This window comes from Miniopterus schreibersii (genome assembly GCF_964146895.1).
Source record: "Miniopterus schreibersii genome assembly, chromosome: 20".
NCBI lineage: Eukaryota > Metazoa > Chordata > Mammalia > Chiroptera > Miniopteridae > Miniopterus > Miniopterus schreibersii.
In genome coordinates, this window is record NC_138122.1 from 15,937,851 (window position 1) to 15,963,007 (window position 25,157).

At 48.3% G+C, this 25,157-nt stretch overlaps 2 protein-coding genes across 4 annotated transcripts in view; one reads left to right on the forward strand and one right to left on the reverse strand.

Moving 5' to 3' along the window:
* The window catches only part of CCDC157 (coiled-coil domain containing 157), a gene marked incomplete at its 5' end in the record, with an annotated part of 15,555 nt that extends 10,914 nt beyond the window's left edge, over positions 1-4,641 (reverse strand). For 2 of the 3 annotated variants that reach the window (XM_081123089.1, XM_081123088.1), the window contains one exon: positions 4,398-4,641. In XM_081123089.1, coding sequence (XP_080979215.1) covers positions 4,398-4,641 — 244 coding nt within the window. Of the gene's footprint in view, positions 1-1,781; positions 1,941-4,397 lie in introns of all 3 variants that reach the window. The other variant, XM_081123090.1, reaches the window with a different exon arrangement.
* SF3A1 (splicing factor 3a subunit 1) lies at positions 4,610-23,710 on the forward strand. The gene is made up of 16 exons (XM_081123091.1): positions 4,610-4,801; positions 7,983-8,104; positions 12,159-12,366; positions 13,464-13,721; positions 15,712-15,786; positions 16,493-16,643; positions 16,985-17,178; positions 18,017-18,134; positions 18,413-18,598; positions 19,314-19,435; positions 19,538-19,783; positions 20,310-20,517; positions 21,032-21,186; positions 22,431-22,532; positions 22,627-22,698; positions 23,473-23,710. Exons 1-16 carry the CDS (start codon positions 4,739-4,741, stop codon positions 23,572-23,574), a joined length of 2,382 nt encoding a protein of 793 aa, XP_080979217.1. The 5' UTR covers positions 4,610-4,738; the 3' UTR covers positions 23,575-23,710.
* Positions 23,711-25,157: the final 1,447 nt, after the last annotated feature.

Sequence of the window (25,157 nt, forward strand, 5' to 3'; positions counted from 1 at the left end):
ACCTCCTCTCATCCTTCAGGGTTCCCAGATATTACCTCCTACAGGAAGCCTTCCTTGAGCACCCTCCAGGCTGGGTTAGATAATCCCTCTGGGCTTCCCCATTTCAGCCCTGATCCCTCTGCTAGAATGGCCTCCCCTCCCCAGGCCAGGTCCTCAGTCCACCTGAGTCACTAGCATGCTCAATGTGGCTAGCCTGAGGGCTGGCCCACTATAGATGTTCACTGGCAAGTAAATGATGAACTGAATGGGCAAAAGAAGAATCCACAAAGAACTTTTCAAATACATTGATTTGGGGAGGAAAACAAGTCATAAAGTGTACGAGAGGAAAACCTGAAAATTTGTATGATACCTACCCTAATCACTCTGGTGACAGGCGACCCATTATATATTGATACACAGAGCCCCTTCCTCGCTGCGTGGCCTCAGGCAAGTCACTGCACCCCTCTGGGCCCCAGCTGCCTCAGTTGTAAGATGCGGACATCATCCCCTCCCCAATCAAGCCAGGTGGTTGTGAGGCTTTTAAAGGTGTCTACAAGTAAAGTGCTTGGTTCACAGTAAGACACCAATGAAAATTCTCCGGTAATAGTAACTATTACTATTGTGATTATATTATTAGTATAACAACAGCAAAGACCATCCTTGTCTGGAGCCACTGTCTGTCTTCTGTATTTCCCCTTTGTCCCTGCAGCCAACACAGAATGCTTCTTGTCCATCTTCAGAGTCTGTGGACATCTGAAGACAGTGATTTGGATGTACTGTTCATGGTGCTTGACTCAGAAGGTGGAGAAGCAACACTGTTCTGGCCCCTCTTGTGGCTCATCACATGCCTCTGGCAGCTGATGTCAGAGCCAACGTTCTCTTCAGAGCTAGGGAGCCCTGTGGATGCTGAGCCCTGGTCCCTCTCCACCCTGTAGCAGGGGCCCCCTTGTCTTTTGTGGATTTCTCGGTAGCAGAAAGTGCTTCCTTGTACTACAGCCCCTCCCTGCAAAGCAGATGCTGCTTGCTCAGTATTTAGGCTATGGCCCCTCTGGCCCCTAGCAAGTCCAGACCTAGCTAGGAAATCTCTCTTCCTCCAACCTATTTCCACCTCCCTCATCTCAGAACATGGCACTCCCACTGAGTGCACCTGGGCACTTCCTTGAGACCCCTTCCTTTAACCCCACATCCAAGCACAGAGTGCTGCCAACCCTATATCCAGCCCACACTGAGAACCTGCCACTTCTGTCCGTCAGTACTGCCCCACACTCCATCTCCTTCTGCCCAGCACCTTGCTCATGGCAGCCAGAGTGATCATTTAAAAAGGCTACTCACTCCTTCACTCCCTTCCACTCCCCCAAGGCCCTTGAATGGCTTTCTACAGCAAAAAGACTAGAACACTGCCCTGGGCTCCAGCCCTGGATGATCTGCCCCCACCTCAGCATGTAACTACTTAGAATGTGCCCCCTCCCCCCACTTCCTCTAGATAAGACACCTTCCTCAGGTCCCCAGGCCAGGTGAGGTCCCCTTGGTACACATTCTCAGAGCATCCTGTTCTTTTCCATCTCAGGACACACCACACTGGCACTGAACCATCATTTGAGTAATTATTAGTGGGTGGCAGTCTCTCTACCTGTGAGCACATGGACTGTCTTTTGAGTTCACTGGGATATGACCTAGCCACCTGGGCCAAGGGACCTGAGGGCCACCCTGTGCCCACAGGTGCTATCAAGCTCAGCAGCACCAAGGGGTAGTTTTTGAGGGCTGAGCTTCCAGCCTCACAGAGGATTATGCCCTGTTCTCACCTCTATGCAGGTGCCTGCCTGTGAAGCTGGATGTCTGCACAGGTGCCTGCCCAAGTCTCAGACTAGCCTGTAGGCTCTGGCGCTCAGGGTCAGAGGCTCATCCAGGTGCCTGATTTCCTGTCTCCAGTGCAGGACTGGCCCCAAGCAGCTCTTCAGTCCCTGGGAATGAATGAAGGCAAGGGTGTGTGGGTGGGCACTCAGGGAGAGCTTCCTGGAGGGCATAGGGGAAGCTGTCCCAGAAAAAGAGGAGCGTGTTCCAGGCTGGAGGAATAAAGTGAGAAAAAGGGCAGGTGGGGTCACCTGCCTTGAGCCTGAGCACAGACAGCATGCTTCAGCAGTGCTAGCTCTGACCACAGGATCTACTGTGTGCCACTTTCCAAATGTGCTTTCTTGTACAGATGACAACACTCAAGGCTCTGAAAAGTTAGGGGTTAACCCAAGGTCACTCAGGGAGCTAGGAATCTTGAGTCCAACATCTCTGCTCTGTCCTCAGGCCAAGTTGCTTCTAAAGCAGTTCTGTGCAAAAGAAACATAATGCAAGCCACATATGGGATTTCCAATTTTCTACTGGCCACATTAAAAGAGTAAAACAAGCTTTTCAAAGGGTGGCCAGAGTCTGTGAAGCCGCTCCAGGAGCCGGAGTTGTCATATCCTCTCCTTTTCCACTTCCCGTTGCAACCAATAAAGGCCGTTAGTACCATTGTTAAAAAAAAAAAAGGAGTAAAATGAAACAGGTAAATTAAATTTAATAATATATTTAACCCAATGAACCCAAAATATTATCACTCAAACATGAAATTAATATAAAATTATTAAGATTATTTTTAGTTTTTGGGTTTTTTTGGTGTTTTTATTTTTGCATTAAGTCTCAAAATCCACCCCACAACACTCACATCTACACGCAAACACACACAGGCCCACATGCCTCACACACATGTTGCCTTGGTGACTGCCTCTCATGAGATATTGTCACTCATGAGATTTTATGTCCCCAAAGAATGAGGCAGAAACAAACAGAAAAAACAGCGTGAAAGATCCTGGGCTTCCTTCCTGGAAAGGGAGGCTAGAAATAAGTAAAGCAAGCAAGAAACACCACCTGGGAAGAGGCCCTGGAACTCAGGAGCTTGCTTGTGAAGGTCAAGAAACACTGACCTGTTCACCCTCAAATAACTATAGCTGCCATCTGGGGCCATCTGAGATTCCAACTCTTGTTAGATTCTGGTTCTGATAAGCAGCAGAAATGTCAAAGAAGCAAGAACATGCGAGAGGAAAACATAACAATGAAAAATAGCTCAGTTTGCCTGTGTCCATTCTCTGAACATTGGAGATTTGCAGATATCAACACGGTTTGAAAACCACTTAGGTATGTGTCAAGTAAAGGAGCATCTGACACAGGCTTTCTATTTTCTGGGTCTTGAGTGGAGCCCTCAGCCTGAAGAAGCCAGCCCTGCTTTCCTTTCTGAGATCTCCTAGGTGATGGGACTAATTGAGTCAACACTGCCCTGAGGCAGGAGGGTCAGATCCCTCAGGCCCAAGGTGGACTTCTGACTCACGGAGAAGAGGAGAAGAGACGGAGCTCTTTCCTCCACTCCCATTCAACATTCAAGCCCCTTCCATCTCGGAGTCCTAGGACTCAGGTAGAGATTACGCCTATCTCCGGACCAGTGTGCCCACTGAGATTCAAGGTCACCACCGTAAAAATACACTTTTGAAACTCTAAAACCATGTATATGGCAGTTGTTAGTCTCTGACTCAGGATTGCTAATTGCCTGGACCCCTGGGGACACTGAAGAAACTGAGTGAAGGCCAAGGAATAAGTAACTGCACTAGTAGGGGAGTAAGAATGGCCTGGGCTGGGGTTCCCACTCCACCAACTCTGAACTTCACTGGCCTCATCTGTAAATAAGTTGCTATAAGAAATAAGTGATGTAATGCCTGTGGTGTTTGACACAGGGTCTGGCGCATGGTAATGTTCAATAAATCCTGGCTATCGTTATTATTCTACATGAATGACAACAATGACATAAACTAGTTTACGTGTGAGAGAGAGCGAGCCCGGGAGGAGACGTGGGAAGGCATCCCTCCCTATCACGTCCCCATTTCACAGATGAGGAATCCCAAGGCCAGGCAAGAGCTCAGAGCTGCCCCGCATTCAGAAGTTGGGGACGATTGGAGAGAGGGCAGGGAGAGGACCTCAGGAGTGGAAACGAAAAGGGAGGGATTCCTCGGGGAAGCAAGACGGTGAGCGGCGGAAGCAGCAGCCCCAACTGGAGATGGTCCTTGGGGCTCGAAGGTGGGACTACGGAAGGCAGGCGGTGGAGCCTAGAAAAGGCAGGCCCACGGGAAACGGGTGCAGCGGGATTAGAGCCTGGGACTCCGAAAGGGAGGACTGCAGGAGGTGGGCCAGACGCGTAAGAGGCGGTTTAGGGAATAGGGTGCTGGGGCTTTCAGGAGGCGGGCCCGAGGGCAGCGGGCTCTCCAAAGTGAGTGGCCAATGGGAGGGAGCTGGGGCCTTGGGAGGCGGGGTTGGAGGGAGCGAGGAACTGGCCTGTGGAGTAAAGGAGAGGGGGGCCAGGGCCGTGGGGGGCGTGCGGCGGGTGATGTACAACTTCTTACCAGTCTTTGGTGTCGCAGCCTCAGCCCCTGTGTCTGGTTCGCTCATGGAATTGCCCCCGTCCCGCCTGCAGCTCCAGGGAACCCCAGCAAACCCTAACTCGGTGCCTCGACCGCTGCCATGGCAACGGCGTCTGGCGCCCGCCACTCCTCTCGGCTGGAGCGGAAGTACGTCTGGGGAAAAGGGGCGCGTCCGGAAGTGCGTCAGCCTCGCCTCCTCGGTGACGACTCTGTCGGCTGCCGCCATCTTGCGAACTTGTTGTATCGCCGCTGCGGGAAAACCGCTTTGACACAGCACCGCTCACCTACACCGAGGCGGACTGGCAGCCCTGAGCGTCGCAGTCATGCCGGCGGGACCCGTGCAGGCGGTGCCTCCGCCGCCTCCCATGGCCACCGAGCCCAAACAGGTAATGTGCTCCCCTCACCTCCACCGGCAGCCCGAGCCTAGGCCTAGGCGCGCCTCACTTTTGCTGGAAGTAGCGGCCGCTTTGGAGGGCTTGGCGGGACTGCAAATCCCAGGAGGCAGCGCGCTGTCTTCCGGCAGCGTACACAGCTCTCTGGAACCGTGTTTCTCAAAGTGTGGCCTGCGGACCAGCAGCATCAGCATCTGGTAGTTTATGAGAAATGCGGAATCTCTGTAAAGTACAGCATAGGAAACATATTGTAGTAACTATGTATGGTGCCAGGTGGAAATATGGGGGGAACACTTTGTAAAATATATGATTTTCAAGCCGCAATGCTATACACCAGAAACTAGTACAAAATAATATCGAATCCAAACTGTAATTAAAAAATAAAATTTAAAAAATAAAATGTTAAAAAAAAAAGGAAAAGAAATACAGTCTCCACCCCCGCTCCTCTAATAGAAATCTGCATTTTTAACAAGATCCCAAGGTGATTCTTTAAAGTTTGGGAAACACTGATCTAGGCCATCTACTGTCGCATTGGGCCTTCCGTCCCCCAGCCTTTGCCCATTAATCCCTAATTTCCCAGCCTGCGGGGTTACAGCTTTCAGTGTTAATTCTTCTGCATCTACTCGGTGCTTAGTCTGAGCCAGACACGGAGCCAGGATCCCATGTTACTGGGGTGAATGAGGCACAACTGCTGCCTTCGAGAGAGCTAGCTTATAAACTAGTAAGGAGACAGGTACACGTCAATATTCAACAAATGTGTATCTCCCCATCACTGTACATCATGCAGTTCCTGCCAGTCCTTAAAAAAAGATGTCAATCAGCTGAGGGGAAAAGATGCACGTAAATAATTGCCGTATGGTATGATTTCCCCTGTAATAGAAGCATCAGGTACGGCAATCTAATCAACATTGTTGGTGGGCGGATTAAGGTAGGTGAAGCCCACAGGAGTTAGAGGTAAATTGCTTTTAGAAGGATGAACAGGAGTTCCCAGGTGGGTTTTGGGAAAGGAAAGAGCATTCTTTATTCATTCCGCAAACATTGAGCATATATTGTATGCTGACCACTGCTTTGGTTCAGAATACAACAGGGAACATGACAGAAGAGGTTCATGCCCTTTCCACAAATATTTAAGTGGCTCAGTGCCCCGGTGTTTTCCCAGTCACTGGGGGAAAATAAACACGGTAATACCAAATAGAAAGTGGAAAAGTACCAGGATAGGAATCAGATGGTGCCTCTGGTCAAGGGTAAATAAGTGGGGTTGAAGCATAGTGTTGGGAAAGTGGTGGCAGGAGATGCGATTCCAAGGATTTGAACTTTACCTAGTAGACAACGGAGGGAAAAGGAAGGATTTTAAGCAGGATGATGACATATTTGTGTTTCAGAAATTCAGGTAGGTAGGCAACGATGTGGAGAATTGCTACAAGGATGGAGGATTAGTCACTTTATTCAAAAGATGCTGAGGGCTTGCCCTGGCCAGTGCGGCTCAGTTGGGCATTGTCCCGTGCACGGAAAGGTTGCGCGTTCGATTCCCAGTTGGCACATGCCTGGGTTTTCAGCTAGAGCCCTGGTAGTGGATGTGCAAGAGGCAGCCAGTCGATGTTTCACTCTCACATTGATGTGTTTCTCTCCCTCTCCCTTCCCCTCAAAAAAAATAAAATATCTTAAAAATTAAAAAAAGATGCTGAGGGCCTGGCTAGATTTGGGGGGCGTGGCAGAGGGTTTTATGACAAGCTCATGTCACAAAATGGCTTATAGTACTGGATCTCCTGCCAGAGTGATGTGTTAGAAATCCAGTTCTGCTGCCATTTCGGCCAGTTAAGCTCTCTATTCCTCAATTTTGTCATCCGTAAAATAGGGCTAATTAAATCACTTACTTCACAAGGCTCTCATAAGGGTGATAAAGGTTAATATACAAAGTGCTTGGAAAAGTGTGTGGCACCCACTCTGTTCTTGTCACTGAATTTGGAGGCTGAGGAAGGAGGAGGAGGCCCAGGTTTCTGGACTGGTTGACTAGGTGCCTATTTGGCCATTGATGAGGAAAGAGGTTAGAGGTGACAAAAGTGCATGGGAACCAGCTGATCTAAAGCGCTGGCATACAAAGTGATCTGGGACATCAATTTGGATGGGATTGTTTAGGCTAGAGGTGGTGGAGGGAATGGAGGATGTGGCTGTGAGTGCCTGAGGACAGTGTGAATACTATGAAGCGAACCAAGAACCGAATTTGGGGGGCGCCTAACATAGGGCAGGAGGTGAAAGAGAAACCTGGACGGAAACTTGGGTGGAATGGTGAGCAAGAAGGAAAGACAGGTGAGAATAGGGCCTGGAAGTTGAGCAGAGTTTTGTGAAGGAGTGGTCATGATCACACAGCCAGATAACCGCTGTACTTGGCTGTGAGCAGTTGTTTTTGAGTTTGGCAAGAGCACTTGAAATGGATGGGGACCCAATGGGAGGTGAGGAAGTGGGAGCAGCAAGCCCAAGACTACTCAGGATGTTTGGCTAGCAGAGGAAGGGGGTGGGGGAGAAGGCAGTGGCAGAAAGGAAGACGAGGGCAAGGGAGAAACTTTATTTTTCTGAGAATAGAGACTTGACCCTTTGTTTACTAAAGAAAGACTGGTGAGGAAAGAATATTAGAACTTACAGACAATTAATGTTGAGTATTCCAGTGCAGTTTCACAAAATATTTGAGCATTGAGTGGTGGTTAAGGCTATGGAATGGATACAGAAGGAAAAGGCATTTAAGGCAGAAGGAGCTGCCCTCAGGGAGTTCCCTTTTTTTATTCAGCAATCACTAAATATCCCATGCCAGGCACATCCCTTGGTGTGAGGGCCTTCTGGATTCTGGAACATGACTTCTCAGAATGTGGTCAGAGACCCTCTGCATCTGAATCACCTGGGCACTTAATAAAAATGCAGATCCCTGGTGTCACTGACACGGTCTAGCTGGTAGAGCCAGAAAAGCTGCTGCTTTTTTTTTTACTGATTCCCCCAGTAGAGCCCCTTGCAAGCGCAGTGAAGTTAAGAGAACCACTCTTCTGGAGCAGAGGGTTCTAACAGGAAGGAAGTCTGCAGGAGAGAGTCTGATGGCTCTCAGTAATTTCCTGGAAGAGTTTAACTGGGGGGTTGGGTGTCCAGCCCCAGACCAGGAACTTCAAGACTTTATTTTCTTTTTCCACAGCCCACAGAAGAAGAAGCATCTTCAAAGGAGGATTCTACCCCTTCCAAGCCAGTGGTGGGGATTATTTACCCTCCTCCAGAGGTCAGGAATATTGTTGACAAGACTGCCAGCTTTGTTGCCAGGTAACATAGCTACTTCTACTAGGTGGATTTTAGCACCAAGAGCTCCTGAATCTGCACAGGTTAACACTGGGTTTTAGAGAGGTATTGTTAGGGTGGGACTCTAGTAACATCAATAGTTAACGCACCTTTGAAAGTACAAGTCACCTGAGCAATTACTTCACTTGTTAGGGATGATGAGGCCACAGGTTTGATCCCTACAAAGAGGCATTGTTAGTAGGCCCATTGGCTCATTAAAACCACAGCATGGTGGTGAGGTAGGCAGTGGTCAGGACTGGCATCTAACACAGCATGGCAGTGGCAGAGTCACACCAGCCCCAGAGTCACCAGGAACCTGTCCTTCCAAAACAGGCCTGAGGAAATGCCTGGAAAGCTGCTTTGTCACAGATAGAATGAGTATCTCTGTTTGAGCTGCTGGCCTGAGGAAGACAAAAAAGGGAGTTGATCATTCTCATTGTACAAGCGCGACATTTGTCAGAGCCTCAGATGACCCATCTGCAAAAGGGAGTAAGGTGCCACCTCCGGGCGGTTGTGAGGCAGGAGTGAGAATGGGACTGAACACAGTTCAGGTACGTCATGCAGGTGTTACTTGTCTTCTCAGATGGCATGGAAGTCAGTCCAAGTTCCTCTTGTCCCTCCCCCATCACACACGCGCGCATGCGCGTGCCCTCAGATGGAATCTTGATGGCCACTTGACTCCAGAGGTCAACATGTCCCCTAGTTTAGGGTATTTAAAATACTCCTTTAGCAACCAGCAGGGCACATCCAGCCTACAGATCTTTTGTTTGTCTTTGTAATTTTTTTTAAACTCAAATTAGTTGCCACTTTTTAAAAATGAGATTGCACAATAAATCTGGATTTCTGGCCTCTCTTGATGACCTGGACAACTTGCATGGAAGCAGTAGCCGGTCTTGAACAGATTGCTGTCATCAGTCAGGGCATTTGCTCTCTGGGGGGGCCATACCTTGACCCCTGAGGCAGCATCCCCATCACAGTATATCATTTTAATAGATGTATTCCTTTCCCATCCTCCTAATAAAATGAAACAGAAAGTGGTTACTCTGGTTAATGTCTTTCACTGTGTCAGGTGCCATGCATATTTGTCTCCTCAAGTTTCTAGGGCTTTGATTAACCTGGATAATGGGTTAAAACTGTTCTGTACTTGATTGAACATTATCAGGCCCTGTCAGATTTAGGACAGCAGGTGGTGCATTTATAATAAATGTTTACTGTCTCATAGCAACACTCATGCTTCCTCTTTACCCCTGGTATTTCAAAAACAAATAAGGAAAGGGTGTTGGAGGAAGAATCTATACAATCTCACTACCAGAATAGTTGCTGCCAGCTGTTTTTCCTGTTTCCTTCTGGGCTTCTGCACCCTTTTTTAGATCCTTGTAATACTAGCAGAGACACTTTCACATCCTGCTTTCCCCTTTTGTGCTGTTTTATAAGCTTTTTCCCATGTTGCTTCATGGTCTAGTGCTGCGTGGTCTGCTCTAGAGAGGCTGCACCATGCTGAAGCAACGAGCCTTCCTTGACTTGGCCGTCTCCTCTATCTTTTCCTTCAAAGTTGTTTCCAACATTTCCATTTGGCAAATGAAGCCGTGGGGAAGTCTGAGCATTTCCTTTCCCTTTTAGATTGTTTCTTTAGAAGGAAATTGTGTGGTACATTACTGGCTAAAGGAGGATTTTTAAAGATTTCTTAAACATTTTGCCAAGTAGCTTTCCAATAATTTTGTGCCAACCTCTTCTGCCACAGAAATAAGAGTCTATCTAAGTTCCCTTAAAAATAAATATATACATCCACATTTCTAGAGCTATTTTTGGCTACGATGATTGCCTTGTAGGTACTTCTAAAATCTCTGAACTTGCTTTTGTTTATGTTGCAATAAAGGGACAGACCAGCATCTCAGTCTGGAGTAAAGCAAATATGCAGGACCCTCTGCTCCATTTCTGCTGGGTTCACACGTATTGACTGATAAAGCATACAGTAAAAATCACGAACCGATATGGTTTTCCAAAAGTTTCTTTTCTCTTTAGGTTAGGTCTTCCCTTCTTTGCATTTTCCTATCAAGGAACTGAAGTGGAAATTACCCTTAAAAGTCCCACTACCTGGGTTGAGTCAGAATCGTGCCTTTTTCTGTTGAAATCTATTTATTTTGTGAGAGAATACAATTATAAAATTAACATTAAAGCAACAGAAGAGGAGGGAATAAACATGCTGCCTTTTCATTGTTTTAATCTTTCAGATTGTTTCCAGATGTGGTGAGGTTATGGCTTCAGAGGCAGTGATAGAGGAGACAACCAAAGTCCCTCTTCCTAGCAGCCCTTTGTCTGCCTGGTATTTGCTGGGTGTGGTGGCCTAGTTTTAGCAATATTGAAGTGCACATTCACTCTCCTCCTTGTGTTTACTTTGCATTATTTACGGAGTGGGACAAATACTTCTTCAAGCATGAGGTTCTTGTTGGACTAATTCACTGTCAAGTTGAGACCTCCTGGTGTTATTCACGCTAAAGAGTGTGATCAGAACTTGTGGAGGAGCTAGCCAGGGTGTTCACCACCATGGCACAGATTATTTTAGTGACTAATCTGGAGCACAGCATTGCCTGCTCCCTGTCTATCCCCCATCTTCAACTCACAGGGCCAGGGTTTGAAAGTTGGAAGAGTGGAGCAACCTGGCTGCCCACCAGCCCCTGGAGCTGTCCCTTGGTTTGTTCAAAGCATCTCTGAGTGCTGGGCTCTGGCTGGAGGAATGATGGAAGAAGTCCCACAGTCATCTCCTAATACCCAGATCATCTCTAATGTTTATGGAACAGCTCTTGTAACTTTTATAGGAGTGACAGCCGTTGTATTTGCAGGACACTGTATACTTCAAGAGGATTTTGCCATCTCCTTGACAAATCTGATCTTAATAGTTCAAGATAGAGAAGGTAGTGTTAGCCACGTTCCCACACATGGGAAATCGAGTCGAAGAGAAGTTTGGTAACTTGGTGAGTCAGTAGTGAACCCAAAACTTGAACGTGTCCATATCTTGTGTCTTTAAGGTTAGTGTACTTTTTGACTGACACAGGTGTTATTTACAGGGTGGGGCAAAAGCAGGTTTACAGTTGTGAGTGTGCAAAACAGAACTTATTTTTGTATTATTTATTAATTATTGTATTATCTTCCATATGAACCATTGTAAACCTGCTTTTGCCCCACCATATATGTGTGACACCTTGAAATATCACCATTGGGTTCCCTAAGCATTGTGAGAAAGACTTTTTTTCATGCTGAGGTTTTCAAGGCATGCAAACTGGGTACATGGGGTATATTTGGGAAACTGTCCTAGATAGAGAGATCAGAGACCTTCCTGCTGATCTCACTGCTTCCCTGTTATCTGAATGTGCCTTACACAGCAGCACAGGTTCATGTCCTTGGAGAGTGTTTTCTGTCTGGACCTCACCCAGTAGTAAATGAGGTGATTTTAGGAAATACTTGGACAGGGCATAAATCTAATTGTCTACATTTTCATGTCTTTCTTAATCCTTCTCATACCCAAAGGACAAAGTCTCAGTTTGGTGCTAGTATATCTTTAACATCTCTCCAGCACTCTGTAATCCCCTTTTTTAACTAAGAAAACTGGCCTCAAGCATAGCAAACTTGGAGCTAAACTTTAACAATACTATTACTTTGTTTTCATTGTATTTAATTTTAAGTTTGCCTATAATTAGTAAAGCCATACTCATTTTTATTTGAAGTAGTAATATATGCTTTCCTTTGTAAGTACATTTTTAAAGCAGTGGTCCACATGGTTTTTGAAAATGGTGAGACTGGCAGAGGAGCTGCAAGAATGATGAAGTCTGGGAGACCCTGTGGTGGAGGAGGCCTGGGTCAGGCCAGAGGAGGCAGATGGCACTGGCCACCGATGGCAGGAGTCTCAAGGAAGACCTCTGCTGTGCTGAGAGGTGGACTAGTTTGAGTGATGGGTGGGGCAAGAAGGTGGCTTGAATGGGCAGTGTTCTGGGTCTCAGCAGTTGCAAGGGTTGTAATGTTAATTCTTTTTCCCTCCTTCTAGAAATGGACCTGAATTTGAAGCTAGGATTCGACAGAATGAGATCAACAACCCCAAGTTCAACTTTCTCAACCCCAATGACCCTTACCATGCTTACTACCGCCACAAGGTCAGCGAGTTCAAGGAGGGGAAGGCTCAGGAACCCTCAGCCGCCATCCCCAAGGTCATGCAGCAGCAGCAGCAAGCCACCCAGCAGCAGCTGCCACAGAAGGTTGGAGCCAGTCCCTCTCCTCACTTCCCCAGGCCTGAGAAGCAGGAGGGAGGAAGGGAGGATAATGAGCTCTGCTATCCAAACCGCACAGCCACCCAGGGAGAGATGTGAGGTTCTTACCTCTTACAGAGGCAGAAGCTAAGGCTCAGATAGCAAAGTACTGCTGACAGTTGGCATTTCTTTAGCACTGCTTGTCAAGCTCTGTGCTCAGGGGTTTAGGGGGCTTGTCTCATTGGCACCTCACAGGGGCTGCATGAGGAGGCCAGTAAAGTGATCATTTTACAGTTGAGAGAGCTGAGGCTCAGGGAAGTGTGATTTACCCAAGGCCACAGAGTCAGGACTTAAAGTCCAAGCTCTCAGCCCCTTCTCTTTTCCTTGTCCAAGGCTCATGGGCCCTTTCTTGTGCCATCATTCTGTCTTACTTTTGCAAGCCCCCCATCTGGCCTGCCGTGATACCCCCTCAGCATTAGGCCCAGAACTAGGGATAATTAGGTTGTCAGTGAGGACAGGAAGTGCTGGCACATTTTGCTTCCTTTGTAGGCCTAGACTGCTCTACTCCTTAACCATGGTAGCAAAGGCCACTCCTTGTTTTACAGTGGGAAGGAAAGGTTGACGTAGGTTCTGAGACCTTGCATTGCAATTTACTACTCTTAGGGCCTCAGGCTACTTCAGTTTCCTTATCTATAAAAAGGACTCAGGGTACCTATTTTCTTTACCTCTTGGTTTGTATGGAGACCAGATGGCATAACAGATTTGGAAATTCTTCATCCAGTGGGGTCCTGTGTACACAAAGAGGATCTACTGCATCCTCTCTTGCCCTTGGTTGGGATTTATAAGCCGTGTTCCTGTCAGATCTCCTACCCAGTTTTGGCCTTTGATTTCAGGGCAGCAGCAGAGATAAAGAGGGGCATGGATCTCACTGGAAGCCTTTCAGGTTGTTGAGGCCACAGTTGGCCAAGAAATTGCTGCTCTTGTGTGTTAGGATTCTCTTACACCATGTGCCAGTGGTGTACACATCATTAACAGAAGCATAGAGCCCCACTCTGGAGCTAGTCCACCCCTGTGCCTCTTGCCTCACATTATCGTCTGCATCTTAGGTCCAAGCCCAGGTGATCCAGGAGACCATCGTGCCCAAAGAGCCCCCTCCTGAGTTTGAGTTCATCGCAGATCCCCCCTCCATCTCAGCCTTTGATCTGGATGTGGTGAAGCTGACAGCTCAGTTTGTGGCCAGGAATGGGCGCCAGTTTCTGACCCAGCTGATGCAGAAAGAGCAGCGCAACTACCAATTTGACTTCCTCCGCCCACAGCACAGCCTCTTCAACTACTTCACGAAGCTGGTGGAACAGTATACCAAGGTGTCTGGTCAGGGTGCAGGCTGGGGTGCTGGGCCCAGGGAAGGAAGGCATTTACCATAAGCATTTTTCCACTCACTGTCTACAAAGACAGTGTTCCTCTGCGGGGCCCCTGGGTAGATGTTAACATTTTATTTCAGTGTGAAATCTTGATTTCTTCAGTGTTCCCTTTTAAATGCAACACTGACTGCTGTTTCTAAAGAAAAATGAAATGTGTAATTGATAACTGCCATTAGGTGAGTCCCTGCTATGTGACAAGGCCAAGTGGTGCTAGCTGCTTTTAAGTACACTTAAGTTTTCAGGTGCCTAGCATAGGGCCTGAGAAAGTAGTAAGCCCTTAATAATTGTCTCCTATTTCCTAATTTAATCCTCACAAAAATCCATGAGGTGTTTTCTTTTTTCAAAAGCAGGAATAGGCTCAAAGAGGTGAAGTCACTTACTCATGGTCTCTCAGCTAATAAGTAGCTACAGTGAGATTTAATCCAACATTTGGCTGTGAAACCTGTTGTTTTTTACCCTACAAAGTACTTGAATTAAAAATATAATTTCAGTAGGCATTGGGAAACAATTTGACATAAGTAGAGCCAGTATTTGATACTTACATTTGCGGCATCTTCTCATTTAATCCCTAATAACCTATAAGATAGCCATCATTGTTATACTCATTTTACAGAAGAGGAAAGTGAGGCATGGAGACGTTGTCTTGGCCAGGATCACACAGCTACTAGGTCACAGAGCTGGCATTTTTACTCCACGCCCCAAGATCGTAATTATCATACTACATTGTTGCAATCAAAGAATCTGTGAATACTGTTTTTTAAAATGATCATATTGTTAACTTATTGCAAAGTATGCTGATACAGATTGCCCTGTGCTATGTTTTTCTTGCTACTCATGTGGTGGAGATTGTCTTCCTTTTAGTGTCATGGTCAGGATATCTAGAAATAATATGTTAAAGATCTGATATGAAAAGAATCCTAATGATTCTTCTGTAACTGAAATCACTCTAAGTATATAAGGAGAAAGAATTATAAAAATGTGTGTTTTTAGAAAATGATCAAATCCAGAAGCTAGTTGCTAAAATAATAGTCACTGAAGGTCCAAGACCAGAGGGTTACTTTGAGTGAGTCCTGGGTTAATTTCTCCTAGTGGACTGCTTCTGGGGTTAAAGGTTCCCAGATTTCTTTTTGTTCTGTTACTTTCCTGTTCCTTTTCCCTCAGAACTTGGGTGTTGACATTTAGTACTCTCATTTGAGGGCACTGGTGTCTGTCTAACCATGGGACCTCTAGGAGCAGATTGATTCCCGAGGTAGAGGTACAGAGAGGATGGAGTAAAACTGAGCCACTTTGCCAGTGGTACTAGATAATGTTAGGGCAGTTGGAATGACCAGCTATTTTGAAAAAAGCCATCATTTGCAATTTCAGCAAATTATGTCAGACACAGTTCCAGGTGCTGGAGATATAATCGTGAAAAAAGAAATTCGTCTTTGTGGATTTTCTGGTCTATTGAGGGGGTGACAAGCAAGTGCAATTGTAGTGTATTGTCAGATGGTGATTATTATGGAGAAAAAGAAAAGGGATGGAAATGTAGTAAGTGGGGCCAGTGGGCTGCAATCTTAAGTGGGATAGTCAGGGGAGGCCTGGTAGCATGTGCAAAAGGATAGGAGCAGATCCGTACCCTGAAAACAGCCGTCACACACTGACCATGTGCAGTGACCTGCCCATAGTTTTGCATACTTTCCTGCCGATTCTTACAGCAACCTTTTAAGTTGATAATGCCAATTTAAGTGGTGGTGTCACCATTTTGTAGAAGGAAACCAAGTTGCAGAAGTTAAATAACTTGCCCAAAGTTACACAGCCAAGTGGAGCTGGGATTGGGATCCAGAATCCCACGCTCTCCCTCCTGTGCCTTTCCATAGGCTCAGGAAGGCTGCCTCTTTGTCCTGTGTTGTGCTGCACTGACAGTTGCTTTAATAACTCTTCTGTGTTTCAGATCTTGATTCCGCCCAAAGGCTTATTTACAAAGCTCAAGAAAGAGGCTGAGAACCCCCGAGAAGTTTTGGACCAGGTAAACTCATTTTATTATAACTAGTTACTAATGTGGAAGTTACAATGTGTGGGTTCTGTTTCACAATTGTAAATAATCTCTGTGGCAGTACCTTGTTAGGTTCTAGGCACAGGAGTGGTGGGAAGAAAGGCCTATGGCTACAAAAGTCAAAGAAACCTAGATTCTGTGTTCTCCAACTTTCTGCTCTGCTCTCAGCTTCACTAGGTCTCCCTCTTTTCTACCCTCACTGGAAGCTGACTTTGGAACAGGTTCTCTGGTGACAATGACTTTTGTAGTCCCAGGTTTTCAGAGTTGAAGACAGAAGGCATATTGGTGCTTGCTGTTTTGGATGGCCCCATGAAGTCTTGTTTCTCAGGCCCTCAGACTGCCTCTACTGGTTGTCACACAGACTTCTTGGGAGGTAGCTAGCTACTCTCTGAGCATAGCTCCTTGCTAGAAAATGCTGAGGTTATAACAAATTGCTGGCCTTGGGGCCTAGGCAGAAGGTTTCTGTGGCATTTAGAATTTTTATCCTGTCCAAATTCTGGGCCTGGCTGAAACTAGGTTACATATACCATAGTTCACTCCATGGAGTTCCCCCTTTGTAGGCGGAGCAGCCTCCTTCCTGTTCTGAAGTAGATGCTGGCTTTGTTAAAGACCTTGGAGGTGACATCCTAATCAGAAGCCCTGATTCAGCTCAGCACCTTGCTATTTCCAAACTCTTCAGGTGTGTTACCGAGTGGAGTGGGCCAAGTTCCAGGAGCGTGAGAGGAAGAAGGAAGAAGAGGAGAAGGAGAAGGAGCGGGTGGCCTATGCACAGATTGACTGGCATGATTTTGTGGTGGTGGAGACGGTGGACTTCCAACCCAATGAACAAGGTAAGTTTCAGGAGTTAGGTCTGTGACTCCAGATGGGAAGCCAGGAGCTCAGAGGCGTCTTGGTAGAGCTCGTACAGGTGTTCCCAGAGAACAGTGTTCCTCAGAGGGCTTTAGCAGTGTCTGTTTCATCTTTGCTCACAGAGTACTTAATTTCTACCACATTGTCCCAATTAATCTTAATTCAACAAATTCTTCTTGTGTCCGACTCTGGGTGGGCTCTGGAGATAGAGAAATCAGCCCCAGCTCCTGGGGGGCTCACAGTGTGAGGGAGTAGACAGGTGGGCCTTTGATAAGGAGCATCCGGGGAAGCCTCCCTTTGACTCGAGCTCTCTCTCGACTAGGAAACTTCCCTCCACCTACCACCCCGGAGGAGCTGGGGGCTCGAATCCTCATTCAGGAGCGCTATGAGAAGTTTGGGGAGAGCGAGGAGGTGGAGATGGAGGTTGAGTCTGATGAAGAGGACGAGAAGCAGGAGAAGGCAGAGGAGCCGCCTTCCCAGCTGGACCAGGACACCCAAGTGCAAGACATGGACGAGGTAAACCCTGGGATGGCCTGCGGGATGAAGTCCAACTCCCTTCTGAACCTCGAAGGGAGATGTGGGTCCCGAATAAGGCATCCTGACTGAGCAGCTGCCCAAACCCAGGCAGCCCAGAGCCTCTTTCCAGCTTGGGCAACAAAAAGATTCATTCACAAGCAAGGATCTAAAGGCTGTGCCAGCCCTGTTCCGTGACCTTCCCCCTTTGCCCAGAGGCCCTATTCCTCTCTACCCCTATGTCAGCTTTCAGTTAGGGAACGCTCTACACCTCAAGCTTTGATGCGGTTGAGCTTAAGCCCAAATCAGCATTTCCCAGAGCTTTTCTAAGTATAGCCTTTTCTTCCTTTCGGTCACCTCTACCCTCTTTGAACCAGACCCTCCAAGCAGGCATAGAGGCTCCAGAGCCAAGCTGTTCTCCTTCCATTGGAAAGAATTTGTGTACAGCCTGAGAAGAAAAGGCCCCTGTGTCTGTGGGAATTGACTTTTTCCCTCCCTCCCAGCATTACTCTGTGAGCAGCAACCATCAAGCGCCGACTTGCTCCCTGCACCCCCTCCCTGGCATGTTAAGTGCCCTTGGCCTCCTGGGACTGCCTGGTGCCAGCTGCTGGAAATGCCTGGGCGGAATGTTAGCACCATGGCCCCTAGCATTCCCATTCATGCTGTGAGGAAGCAGCTTGGCTGGCTGCTGGCTGGCCTCGGCTGCCCGGGAAGGCTTAGCACATGGACACTGGCTGACAGGGGCTTAGGCAATTTGCCACCCTGAGAGCCACCAGGGTTCAGCTGCAGGGAGGTGGCTTCTCCACCCCTCTTTGAATCCTGCCACTGCTTTGCTTTTCAGGGTTCAGATGATGAAGAAGAAGGACAGAAAGTGCCCCCACCCCCAGAGACACCCATGCCACCTCCTCTGCCCCCGACTCCAGACCAGGTCATTGTCCGGAAAGACTACGACCCCAAAGGTAGGGCCTGCTTTCCTGCCCTCATATGTTCCTCAGTCCTGTCCATTTCTAGGATGGCTTGAGGTGGCTTTTTAAAGGTATTGATAGCCCCTCTGTCCCAGACCTCATAGTGGGTAATAGGGAGTAGTCATCCCTGGTGCCCTGACAACTTGCACAGTGCCAGGTACAGTGTGGCAATGAATGGATGTACCTTGAGTGAGTGATGCATGAATGAAACAACACCCTCTTAACCCAGGCTGCCACCCAGTGTTCTCACTCAAGCATCTGTTTCCTTTTAGCTTCCAAGCCCCTACCTCCAGCCCCTGCTCCAGATGAATATCTTGTGTCCCCCATCACCGGGGAGAAGATCCCTGCCAGCAAAATGCAGGAACATATGCGCATTGGGCTTCTCGACCCCCGCTGGCTGGAGCAGCGAGATCGCTCCATCCGTGAGAAGCAGAGCGATGATGAGGTGTATGCGCCAGGTGAGTTGGGGGTTCCCCCACCCAGTCCACACCCTTTTCTGACTCAGCCCTGACTCACTTTGACCCATGGGAATCTCTAAACTATGTTTAACTTGATTTAAGCAAACATAGAAAGCAACAATTGAGCTCAACAAAAGCTTTCAAGGTTTGATTCAGCCTGTGATACTACAGAAGAACTCCCCATTTTCCAGAGTGACTATCTGTAGAACTCCTCCAAAGCCAGACACCTGAATAGGATGGCATGTGCCCATTGACATTCAGAGCCAGATCTGACTGTAGCTGGGACGGGTGCTCATTCTTCGGGCTCTTAGAATGAGGGCTCTGATGACTGAAGTACACTGAGCGCCTGGAAGTGAGACACAACACAGTGCTCCTGTGACTGCTGTGTGAGAAGCAGCAACAGGGAGGAAACTGTCCCAGAGGGAAGAGACCAGGCTTTTAGTCCTGACTCTGCTACTTGCTGCTCATGGGACCCCGTCCTCTCAATTGCCTTTCATAAGTCAAGGAATTGGACAACTCTGGTTTACAGGCTGCTTTAGTGCTGATTGGGCAGCCTTCCTCAGGCTCAGAGGATAGGCATGCTGGGTTGGGGCTCGGAGTCAGCCTTGTCCCATGGGACCAGCCTCCACCCTGCACCAGGAGAGCTGCTGCCTTGTCAGAAGGGCACCTGGTTTAGGTTCCCTTTCTGTCCCTTCTCCACTCTGACTGTATCCAGGTCTGGATATCGAGAGCAGCTTGAAACAGTTGGCCGAGCGGCGTACCGACATCTTCGGTGTAGAGGAAACAGCCATTGGTAAAAAGATTGGCGAAGAGGAGATCCAGAAGCCAGAGGAAAAGGTGCAGTTTGAATATATCCTAGAACCTTCCCTGCCCTCAGACTCCCACATTGGGCTCAGTTCTAGGAGCCCTGACAAGCTGTGGTGTTGCTTTCCCTTGCAGGTGACCTGGGATGGCCACTCAGGCAGCATGGCTCGAACCCAACAGGCTGCCCAGGCCAATATCACCCTCCAGGAGCAGATCGAGGCCATCCACAAGGCTAAGGGCCTGGTGCCAGAAGATGATACCAAAGAGAAGATTGGCCCCAGCAAGCCCAACGAAATCCCCCAGCAGCCACCACCTCCGTCTTCAGCCACTAATATACCCAGCTCAGCTCCACCCATCACCTCAGTGCCCCGGCCACCAGCAGTAAGCCAACAACCACCTTGTCCCTGATCTTTTAGAGCGTGGTTCTTGGGGTTGAATACTATTGGCTGAGAAGGGCAGGTCCTGAGTGGGTTAAATAGAGAGAATCCTTTAATTGGAAGTGAGAACCTCTAGCCTGACCTTCTTTGTGTGGTGGAGGATTAGAACAGGGAGGGAGGCAAGTGGCAGATGTATAAAGCAGGCTTGGGGCAGAGAAGGGCTGCAGGGCTTAATGGGTCTTTGAGGACTGCTGGCTCATCTCCAGGAGGCTAAGTCAAGGTCAGTCTCTTCAGTGGCTCTCTCAGTGTCTGCCATGAGTAGCTGGTTGAGTCCCAAGTGGAAAGAGTGTCGCCCCTGGGCCTCTCTTGGCGAAGTTCCTGGTAGAGCGTGGGGTGAGGCTGCAATCTCTCAGCCCCAGGGAGCTGAGTTGGAGGTGTCCAGCCCCATCCTTAAAGTCTATAGGTGACCAGTTGCTAGCTGTGACTCCAGCCTTGGCTTTCTGTGACTTTGGGTCGCTTCTCCCCCACAGATGCCACCTCCTGTCCGTACCACAGTTGTGTCCGCAGTACCCGTCATGCCCCGGCCCCCGATGGCTTCAGTGGTCCGACTGCCCCCGGGCTCAGTGATCGCTCCCATGCCGCCTATCATCCACGCACCCAGGATCAATGTGGTGCCAATGCCTCCTTCAGCCCCTCCAATCATGGCACCCCGCCCACCCCCCATGATTGTGCCAACAGGTCAGTGTCTCTCATGTTGCTTTCTAGGCCATTTGGTCAGGACTACAGGCCAAGCACTGTGAGCAGAGCAGTGGCTGATGGTGGTGCTAGCTGTTCAGCTGGGGGTCTCACCCAGAAGAGAGCCATGGCTTCCCCATGTGAGAGTTCTTTGAGCTGGGAGCCAGGGAGCCATGACTCTTGGGGGAGATGGTCTGATGTGGCAGAGCTGGGGTCTGTGCACCCAGAGGAGTGAGGCCCTAGGCAGGCACAAAGGCCTGACAGTGATTACTTTTGGCAGGCCCACTCCATCCATCAATCCTGCATCTTTTCCAGTCCCCTGCTGCCCAATCTGGGCAGCTTCCCAGGTCCCCTTGCCAGGGAACCGGCTGGCTGCCAGACTCAGCAAGGAGTAGCCCTTCACACCTCTGACTGGGAGAAACAGGAAACCTTTGCAGTCTCCCCTCTAACTTCTCACCAGCCTTAAGTCCTGGGCCCCTTCCCCCACTCACACAGCTGTTTATTCTTGTCCTTCTAGCCTTTGTGCCCGCTCCACCTGTGGCACCTGTCCCAGCTCCAGCCCCAATGCCCCCTGTCCACCCTCCCCCTCCTATGGAAGATGAACCTGCCTCCAAGAAACTGAAGACGGAGGATAGTCTCATGCCCGAGGAGGAGTTCCTTCGCAGAAACAAGGTATGTGATCCCAGAATGCTGCCTGTGGCCGAGAGTGTCTAGCTGGGTAGCCCAGTCCTGCCCCAATCACACACTCCCTGGCCTACCCTATTCTGCTCCCATTGTTTTGGCTTCCAGGGCCTATGTCAGCCAGTGAGGCCTATGAAGGCTTCTGAGCACACACTAAATGTGGGGCCAGCAGTTGGAGAAGCAAACAGCATTGGCTGTCCCCCAGTGTGAACCATTGCCAGCAGGGGGACCCAGTTGCACAGACAGCAGGGCCTGTGTGTAAAAAGGGACCCTCGATCTAGGGGGCAGTGATTTTCAACCTTTTTCATCTCATGGCACACACAAACTAATTACTAAGATTCTGTGGCACTCCAAAAAATACATATACATTTTTTCCCAATCTGACAAAAAAAGGGCGTGATTTTGATTCATTCACACCCAATGGCTATTGTTGTGTTGGCGTTATTTTTTTGTTTGACAGTCTATGGGAAAAGAGGTTAGTGCCCCTGACTAAATAGTCAGGTATTGCATGTTCTAAAAATCCTTGCAGTACACCAGTTGAAAACTTCCTGGGTGCAGTTCTTAATTACTTTGTGGCCTTCTCCAGTTTCAGCCTTAGGAGGTCTGCTTGTTTTGGGGACCCTGTTGGGGTGCTAGAAATAAGGGGAGGTGGGAATCTTGGCACTTCCAATCTAGGAAAGTTGTTAGGCTCCAGTGAGGAGGCAGGAACAGTCTCAGCCCCACTCCCCAATGCATTTGACCAAGTCTTTTTTTGTTTGCTTTTTTCTGATAGTGTTTCCTGTCTCTTGACTACTCAAGTGCCAGGGTAAAGCTACATATTATGTGGGCACATGTCCAGTTAGTGCTCACAGCAGTACCATGTAGTGGTTGTGATCAATTGCCTTATTAGACATGGTGTTGAGGTTCAAAGAGACCTAGTTAGCAGGGAAGCTGAGTTGGCAACCCAAGTGTTCTGATTTCACAGTTCATATTCTTTACCCCTGTGGTAGTTCTTAGGGTTTGCAGAGCATTTTCATGTCACTTCTTCAGCTTCAGACTCACCAGGAGGCAGGGTGGAGATTGTTTTAAAGAAGAGAAACCAAATCTTGTTCAGTGTCACAAGTAGCATCAGGGGCCAGAATCCAGGAGCCCAGATGGAGGGGTGACATTGTCTAGATACCAGGAAGACACTAGGAGAGCATAGTTCCTTACTGGCTCAGGGATCCCAGGCATAATGGCCACCTCCTGTTTTGCAGGGTCCAGTGTCCATCAAGGTCCAAGTGCCCAACATGCAGGATAAGACGGAATGGAAGCTGAATGGACAGGTGTTGGTCTTCACCCTCCCACTCACAGACCAGGTATGAGTTGTTGCAGGGGAACCAAGGGGGCAGGGAGCAGCTTCTTTCAGCTGACCTTAGCAAGGGGGTAAATGTCCTCTCCTTGGTCCCACAGGTCTCTGTTATCAAGGTGAAAATTCATGAAGCCACCGGCATGCCTGCAGGGAAACAGAAGCTGCAGTATGAGGTGAGTTGGGTGTCTAGTACTAACCCTTGGATTCCAACGCCTCTGCTGTCCCAGAAGCTAAATCCGTGGAACCAAAGTAGTGGGTAGACACCTGGGTGTGGCCATATGAGTCCATCTTAGAGGTAATGATGCTGGCTGGGAGGGAGTGCTGGGGCAGGTTAGCTTGACAAGGTGAGGCTCTAGTGGGATCCCAATATAGCCTTGTGTGGGGTCCAAAAAACTTTCTGCCTCATTGACTAGGGTGGACATCTGAGGACAAGTCTCGGGAGTCCTCTACTGGGGAGTGCTTCCAGTGGTGGAGCCATCCCAGTCAGTGTGGTTTTGAGTAGTCTGGCTTTGTACATGGACACGGAGGTGAAAGTCCAGCTAGGCCTGGTGCCCACCAGGCCTCTTGGGGCTGCTATGTTCTCCCACTTTGGACTTTGACATATCCCCACTCTGGGCCTCAGTTTCCTGCTCTGCAGATGAGGCTGTTTGACTAGTTGATCTCTAAAGGTCTTGGATTTAAAATTCCATGGGGTTGGTCAGGGCCGACTTCTTGGAGAGTTGACAAAAGGGAAGAGCATGGCTTGGTAGGAAGGAAGGAAAAGCAAAGCATTCTGGGAGGAACCAGAGATCTTCAGTCCTGCCCTGTGCCTGTATCCCCTTGCTCCTAGCCTTCTTTCAGGCCCCTGTGTTCACTAAGTTCAGAATGTTAAACACATTGGGAGTGAGGCTGCACAGTGTGCTCAAGGCCAGATTGCCCCGTGCTAAGGCACACTCTCTGTTTTCCAGGGCATCTTCATCAAGGATTCCAACTCACTGGCTTACTACAACATGGCCAATGGTGCCATCATCCACTTGGCCCTCAAGGAGAGAGGCGGGAGGAAGAAGTAGAAGAGAGAAACCTGTCAGGTCCCAGCCACTGCTGTTTTGCTGTTGTCCCTCACCTCTGCCATAGACCCAAGACACCCTGCCTTGTACATTTGTTTCCCTCTTAGTTTGGAAATTTAAATTGTCCTACAGTTTCCTCCCCAGTGGTCTCTGGAATTTCTTTGTGTTTGAGTCTTGATTGAGGGGATTCATTTCTTCTGGCAGCCCATTAGAAAATGGGAACCCAGGGATGTTATGCAGGATAGTGGCATAGTGCTCATTAGCGCTTGGCTGAGAGCATATGCTTGTTACCGTCATTAATCATTTTGTGTTTTGCCACAGGCTGTCTAATAAACCTTTTGGACCCTTGTGAAATCAGTGTCATAAGACTTGTCTCTTGGCTACCTGCACCCTGTCCAGACTCAAGGCAGGGGGAGCATGGCATGGTGCCTTGTGGCTCTTCTGTTCTGAGAAATGCTGGGCTTTTAACTAACTTATTGGCACCATCAAGTCTTTCATGAATCTTTCTTGGGAGATACATCTTTATTATCCTTTTAAACATTTGGACTCTAAAGGCCTAGCCCGTGTGTTTTAACTGGACTAATACAGATGTCTTCACAGAGCAGGACCACAGAAGAACAAGGGTGATGTGGGATGCAGTTCCTGGGTCAGTGAGCAGCAGTAACGCACACAGATGAGACTTGAGGGTAGCAGTTTCCTGCAGGCCTGGAACCACTGATCACATTGGCTCTTTGACCTTGGGCAGGTGGCTTACCTTGAGTGAGCACAGGAACATAATGAGGGTCTTTTGGTTTGTTTTTTAATGTATTTAACCCCTGGCCGGTGTTCTCAGTGGGTAGAGCACCTGCCTGTGCACTGAAGGGTCCGAAGGTTCGATCCCCAGCCCTGGTCGGGGCGTGTGTGGGAGGCAGTCACGCCATGTGTCTCTCTCACATCGATGTTCCTCTCTCTCCTCCCCCCTACCTCCCTCACTTTCACTATCTCTAAAAAGCAATGGAAAAAATATCCTTGGGTGAGGATTAAAAAAAAAAAGGCCCCGGCCAGGTAGCTCAGTTGGTTAGAACATCGTCCAATACACCAAGGATGCAGGTTCAACCCCCCTATTCAGGGCACATACAAGAGTCGAACAATGAATGCAGAAATAAGTGGAATAACAAATCTTTCTCCCTCTCTCTAAAATAAATAAATAAAAATTAAAGAGATCACGGTTCGATTCCCAGTCAGGGCATATGCCCAGGCTGCAGGCCTGAACCCTGGTGGGGGACATGCAGAAGGCAGCCAATCAGTGACTCTCATCATTGATGTTTATGTCTCTCCCTCTCCCTTCCTCTCTCTCAAATCAATAAAGGCATATTTAAAAAAAAAAAAAATTAAAGTTCCACTCAACTGCTTTCTTTATAAAAAAAAAAGTATTTAATTGTGCTGAGGCCACGCACTATTCCAAGGAGTATAAAGTTTAACCAATTTATCCTTTATTAAATACTTTATCAGTTTTAACTCATGTAATCCTGATGTGAGTATTCTTGTGTTTTTTCGTTTGTTTGCTTGTTTTGGTAAAACAGCACCTCTTTATTAGCTCACAGTCT

Coding starts and splice junctions, on each gene's coding strand:
- SF3A1 (XM_081123091.1), top strand. CDS start 4,739: ATGCCGGCGGGACCCGTGCAGGCGGTGCCTCCGCCGCCTCCCATGGCC. Junction 12,367..13,463: donor AGCAGCAGCTGCCACAGAAG/GTTGGAGCCAGT, acceptor TCTGCATCTTAG/GTCCAAGCCCAGGTGATCCA. Junction 22,699..23,472: donor AACAGAAGCTGCAGTATGAG/GTGAGTTGGGTG, acceptor TCTGTTTTCCAG/GGCATCTTCATCAAGGATTC.